The sequence below is a fragment of the Silurus aristotelis genome (genome assembly GCF_946808225.1).
Source record: "Silurus aristotelis genome assembly, chromosome: 11".
NCBI lineage: Eukaryota > Metazoa > Chordata > Actinopteri > Siluriformes > Siluridae > Silurus > Silurus aristotelis.
Window position 1 is genome coordinate 11,852,512 of NC_139584.1, and position 6,720 is coordinate 11,859,231.

The 6,720-nt window shown below is 36.1% G+C and overlaps 1 protein-coding gene across 1 annotated transcript in view; it reads right to left on the reverse strand.

Annotated features, from left to right (window-relative positions):
* Window positions 1–3,794, reverse strand: part of ttc39a (tetratricopeptide repeat domain 39A) — a 32,023-nt gene extending 28,229 nt beyond the window's left edge. The window contains exons 1-4 of the mRNA XM_083553807.1: window positions 3,583–3,794; window positions 1,696–1,746; window positions 1,559–1,609; window positions 1,266–1,322 (exon numbers count right to left, since the gene is read on the reverse strand). Coding sequence (XP_083409933.1) covers window positions 1,266–1,322; window positions 1,559–1,609; window positions 1,696–1,746; window positions 3,583–3,620 — 197 coding nt within the window. The 5' untranslated portion in view covers window positions 3,621–3,794. The remainder of the gene's footprint in view (window positions 1–1,265; window positions 1,323–1,558; window positions 1,610–1,695; window positions 1,747–3,582) is intronic.
* Window positions 3,795–6,720: the final 2,926 nt, after the last annotated feature.

Sequence of the window (6,720 nt, forward strand, 5' to 3'; positions counted from 1 at the left end):
TACTCCTCCTTCAGGATTACCCCTACACCATTTCTCTTTTCATCCATACCATGAAAGAACAGTTTAAAACCCCCTCCAATGTTCCTGTACTGGTATTTCTCCACTCCATCATATCAGCTAACTCTCTCCCTTTACCATTCATAGTAGCAACATTTAAAGTACATCTCTAATCTCCACTCTCCTACACTTCTCTTTTCCCTGCAATTTCTGTAGACGTCTTCCTCCTCTACTTCTTCTCCTTTGGTCAACAGTAGCCCAATTTCCACCGGTAGACTGTTGGCTAACAATACCTGTGGCGGTTGTTGGTAACCCGGGCTTCGACCAATCCAGTATGAAATTCAGTTTTGTGATCCGTATGTTTGATTTGGCACAAGGTTTATGCTGGATGCCCTTCCTAATGGAACCCTCCCCATTTATCCGGGCTTGGGACCAGCACTAAGAGTGCACTGGCTTGTGCAACCCCTTACGGCTGGGTTATATACTGATACAATTCTATATACCAATAAAATAATCTGATCTCTATGAGGGAAAACTTTAAGAGCTGTACTGCCTAAAATCTAAATAAGAATATGAAATATTAAAATGCCAAACAGGAAAAGTCACTATCAGTATTATGTTAACATAGGACATTGTTAGTTGGGTTGAAGGTGGTCACAATTTTTGCAACCCACTGCTGGAGAGGGCTTCACATATATTTATAAAATATATAAAATGCAGTATAAAATTAAAGAGATTTAATTGAGGAGGGCTTACTGAAGTGATCTTCTCTCTGGAGTCTTAAAACTATTTTCCTCTTTACAGTCAGGTCATTCTTCAAGTCAAGTCAAGTATTAACAGACATGTCATGACTGGTGATAGGACATTAGAAGAACATCTTCTATGCAAAATTAAATTAACTAAGAAAAAGAGGTTGAATGCATGTACAGATGGGAGGAGGGAAATCTAAAAGCTAGGACAGAGTCACATACAAATGTGAAAGCCAGCCTGAAAATAGCTCAATTACTGAAAAACAAACAAAGTCTTTTGTTGGTGTGTAAACAAAATGCTGCCTACAAGAGACACACTGTCACTGTACACTAGTAAATATGGGACAAAGCACAATGACAATTCCCTTATTAACACTAATTATTGATAGATTTAAATTACAAATTGTATAAATTACAAGTTTTGATTGAGATTTAAAAAAAAAAGGCAAACCAGATTTTTAAGGTAGATAAGCACCAATCTGGTAATTAACCAACTATAAAAACCAAAATGGTACTTACAATGTGGATGTTTCAGTGTCTTTGAGGTCATCTGTATTGTCTGGCAGTTCCAAACTACTGTAAAACAAGTAGAGTGTTTAGATGACATAGCAAAGCCAATACCAGACCAAAGTGCTAAGAGAACACTTGAATGGACAGTATTGTTGTAAGTAACACTATATCTCCAATTCACCTGAATTCCCCTCTTGAGAAATCTCAGAATAAGAGCATAACCCACATTTAGTATGCAGAACAAGAGATGAACAAGCTGTTTTTTTTTTAGTATTTTAGTAAAGTAGACAATAGTCTCTTACTTAAAGTCTGTAATGACAGGATCCAGTCCATTAGTCTCTATGACTGGCGACCTAGAAAATAGTAAAACACATCAGCATAAAGGGCAAAAAAAACCCTTCTTATATTAAAATAATATATTTAATGGGTACAGACTTACTCTGGAGCAGAAGTCAGGCAGCAAGGTCCCTCATCCGTTTCAACTGCATTCCTTAAAAGCACATAAGCGTTTTCATTTACATGTCAGTAAAAACCTATTAATAATTTATTACTCAAGTGAAGAAAAAAAGTATTATAGTATTAGTTAATTATTAATGATCATATGATTAAGCTATGTCTAAAAAACTCGGTCTGCTGTTATTTTAATTATACGAGCAAATCTAGTTAGAGACTCCCCATATTATATGCTAGAAAACCACAATTCTATATTTGAGTAGCACATATAGTAAGTATGGTAAATTTTGAAGCCCTATCTGAGTATCTCTATTCCATGAGATGACAGGCTTCTGGCTGTTTTCATTTTGGTTTTTGGTTTTGTTAATTGACTGTTTACGCAACTGAGGATGGGATCCAATTTGACTCTGGTTTCTCTCAAGGTGTCTTTTTCATATAGTCTCCAACTTGTCTTCATATAGTCTCCAACTTGTCTTCATATAGTCTCCAACTTGTCTTCGTCATATAGTCTCCTTGCAACTGTTGCTTATTAAAGGCAAACTTACATGAATAAATGTATTGATTTCCACTTCTGTTTATTACTGTGAAACTGCTTTGTGACAATTTCCACTGTTAACTGAACTGAAATTAAATTGAATTCAACTATTGTTTATAATACTTGAAGGTTTTCATGTAGTGTTTTTTTCCAATTTATGTTTTGTGTGTGTGTGTGTGTGTGTGTGTGTGTGTGTGTGTACATCAATTTTTTAAAACTCTTTGTATACAGAGAATAGTAATAGCAATAAACAATAAGATGCATGTGCAGATGTGAACATTGTTATCACTGTTATCATGATAACGATGTTCACATCTGTACCTGCATCTTACTTACTTAAAAATAAGTTTTTTACAAGAGTAAAAGAAATCATATAATTTATATTTGATGTCTGTTGGGATGTTTGAGACTCCAGAAAAGATGAGAATATATAATTCAGTTTGCTTTGGACCCATTGGACCTCCTGTTTATCTCTGCTCACATTTTATATGTCATGACTGAGTAAACCAAAGAGCCTAGTCTTTTTTTACTAAAGACATTTTCTGTATTTTACTATGGACACAAGAAACCAAGTAACTTTCTCATTCTGAAAGTGATAGTGCTACATGAACACACCCCAACACAAAATAACCTAAAATTGCAACACTTGTAAGTTTTCAATTTTGCCTAATCAACAATGAAGTCAGGTTTTTCCAAACACAGCACCACAGCTGTCGAAGACATTTCTTTTAGCAGACTGAGCATTTCTGCTTCTGTGCATCTTGTAGGTTGGATATTTTAAAGCCTTTAGGTGTAGGAAATAAAAACTACACAAGTGACCATTTTTTATACAGACACCACTGACTATAAGGAGGAGTGTCAGAAAGTAAAGTATCATGGAACTTTCTTAATCTCCATATGTGGATGTACTTCCTCATTGAAAAGCAATGTGAGAGATCAGCTGTCTGGTACATGCGTATAATTCGTCATATGGATCATATCCCTGTTTGAATCAGATTACACGTAATACAGTGTAAGGACCTGTAATGGTGCGATGGTGGTGACCCCAAACAGCATCTCAAATATCCTGTAATACCATACACGCAAAATCTAGAGCGCGCACTCTGGTTATAGGGTAAACTAATCACAATTCAATCAGTGCAAGCCCTCAAAACCTCATATAGATATTTTTATTATTATAACACAAGTCAGTTATTTCGAGTTATTTCACGATCTGGAAAGTTCTAGATTGCAAATTCACGTTTTTCTGTGTGAGTCAATTCTATGACAGCTATGGGATCTTTTTTTTTTTATCAATGCACGAAACACAAAAGCAAGTGAACGCAGCACCAAACTCACTTTTTGTTGTCATTCTTTTTGCGTCTCCAAAAACTCATTCCAAAAGGAACACGGGTTCAATCGGATGTTGAACGAGGCAGGAGATGAGGAGACTGCTGAACATTCAGAAGAAGCCAAACGCAGGCAATCAGTAAACACACACTATTCTGAAGGAAAAGTGCGTGTGTGGCTACAGTAACACGCGCTCTCCTTCAATAAATGCTCTGGAATGTAACACCGCGTCTCTTCCCTGGTCTTAAAGACCTCCCACTTACCTGTCCTATAAGCTTCTGCCTTAGTATTTACACTGAACGCTGTATCTGCACATGCTACTCTGACTGTTTTTTTTTCTTTTTTCCAGCAGCACTGTAAATAGGACTGATCATTCTTTCTCTACTACAGTTCTAGTAGATTCTAGAAAATTCTAATCTTTGCTTAAGCATCTCATTCTAGCTCTATACCTACTGCTAATTTGCCTGAAGGTTGCCAATAATACACACGAATCAGCAGGGCCGGTTCTAGACATTTGGAGGCCCTAGGCTAAATGTATACTGTCAATGGATGGGATATATTGAGCAGCAAGTGAACAGTCACAATATTCTTGTAGGAAAAATTGTGATAGCTAGACAACTGGTCAGAGCATTATAAAAAAAAAAATGGCAGTTTTAGTGGTGTGTTCCCAGCATGAAGTTATATAACAAAATTATCTTTAAAAAGGAAACTGGTAAACTGGTGACAGGCTCATGGGGACCCAAAGCTTGTGTGATGCTCTGGGCAATGCTCTGCTGGGAAACCTTGGGTCCTGGCATTAATGTGGATGTTATTTTAGCACATGCTATTTACTTAAGCAGTGTCACAGGCCGTCTTTGTTGGCAGTGGTACTGCCGAATTGTAGTAGTCTTTTTTTTTTTTTAGCAGTGCACCCTGAATAAATTGTTCAGGAATGGATTGAGGAACTTGATAAAGAGTTCATGGTGTTGACGTGGTTTCCAAATTCCTCATTCCGATTGAGCAGCTGTGGGACATGCTGGACAAACAAGTCTAATCTATGGGAAACCGTAAAGAATTTACAGATCTGGTGCCAAATAATATAATGCAAACTTTATAGGTCTTGTGAACCTCAGTCAAGCACACACACCAAATGTCTGATCCTCCTTGAATGTCTGGACCTCCTTGAGTGTTTAAAGGCTCTGGCATGGAGAAGCTGGTGCTGGATCTGTGATGATCGCAAATGTTGAGCTATTTTATAAGTTGCTCAGTAGCTCCTAGTTTTATAACCACTGTAAAAGACTGTAGAAAGGACATTACTTATAATCTTATATTCCAGTGCTCATATTAGTTCTTACTCTTTGGTGTTCTGTATTGTTTAAAGACTATAATCTTGATGTCACCCAAATAAGGATGGGTTCCCCTTTTGAGTCTGGTTCCTCTCAAAGTTTCTTCCTCATAACATCTAAGGGAGTTTTTTCTTGCCACAGTCGCCACGGCTGCTCATCAGGGATAAATACACATCGTTCACCTCAACTGTTAAATTCTGTAAAGCTGCTTTGAGACAATGTCTGTTGTGTAAAGCACTATAGAAATAAACTTGACTTGAACCCCCTAACTCAGCAGTCAGAGCTGTTTTGGCACAGAGATGAGCAACACAAAATTTGTCAGGTGGTTTAAATACTATGATGGAGGATATGCAGTGATAAACGCGTCATTTCTGTGTACAACAATGAAATACTTTATTTATTAACACTGGGCACAAGGTGGAAATGCATTAAAAAAAAAAGAAGCAAGTGTTCTACAGGGGACCTTAAAATGTAGATGCAGGATCTGGTCAAAATGTCAGCAAGAACAACCGATCAAAAACTAGCAAGTCAGATAGAAATGTGTAAATTCGATAGGATTATTATTATTATTAAGGTGCAGTTCACATAGAAAAAACTGGTGTAATCAGATTTAGTTTGGAGTCATCAAACCCATTCATTTTGAGTTCAAGAACCGTACAGCCCTGAATGCTTGACTTCTACAGAGTCGACATATTTTATGATGTGGGTTTTTTGTTGTCTTTAGATTCAACTGGCTTGAGATCTAATGACAGGAAAGGATATAGCATGCGTTCTTATTCAGTGAGCAATCATGCGCTGTAAATGGGGACTGGAATTGACTAACTTTAATTTATTTAGAAACATTCTGTCAGAGGATAAAGGTGATCGTTTAGAAGAACTCTGAAGTGAGTGCAGAACACCTACAGCAAATGTCCAAAACGAAATGTCCACAATGCTGTATAAAAGTAATGATCTGATATCTATAGGAAGATTTCTTTTAAACTAAACAGCTTTACATTTATAAGATCAGCAAGGAACATCCAAAATGTTTAAAAGGTTCATATTTATTTTTTTAGAGAGTAATTACATGGTACTTAACATATTCCAACATATATCCTTGTTAAATGGGACATGTTCTGTAAAGTTAAAAAAATAAAATACATTAAGCCAGTTTTAAAAGTCTGAAATGCCAATACACAAGTGGGTTTTGGGTCATGGAGGATTAAAAGCCTATACACACATACATAAATGAGGAAATGCACAGATTTTTTATTTATTATTATTTTTTAAACAGGAACAGGATGCAGAGAAGCAGTTGCAATCAGAAATCCAAATCTTTCTTTAAAACAGAGTGCTAAAGCAATATGTCCAAAGCAATACATAAATCTGGTTTAAAGGGTATAATGCTGTGTTCACAATGCTCATAAAACATGTAGCAAGTGTGAGGCTAATGTTGTATTGGTCAGAAAACTGTATGAGGTTTATTTAAACTTTGATAAAAACAAACATTCTTTAAAAAAATAAAAAAATAAAACCTCACTCTAATAGACAAATTTGAATCAAAAGGACATGTTTGCTCTAATGGCAATTGAATAATCATAAACCAAACGGGCTTTTTTCCTGATACTAACACCATAAGCAATGCTTTCATATGTAAGGTCTTAGTGACTAAGTGCATTTTTGTACAATAAGGTTAGATATTTTCTTAAGGCTACTTAAGATGTTAAAATGTAGACAACGGCCTTGAGGTCAAAACCAAAGGACAGGCACAGAGGGTACATTTTATAATACAAACCAGTGCTACAGAACAGAAACCAGTTTTTAACTGAGTAAAATAATATCA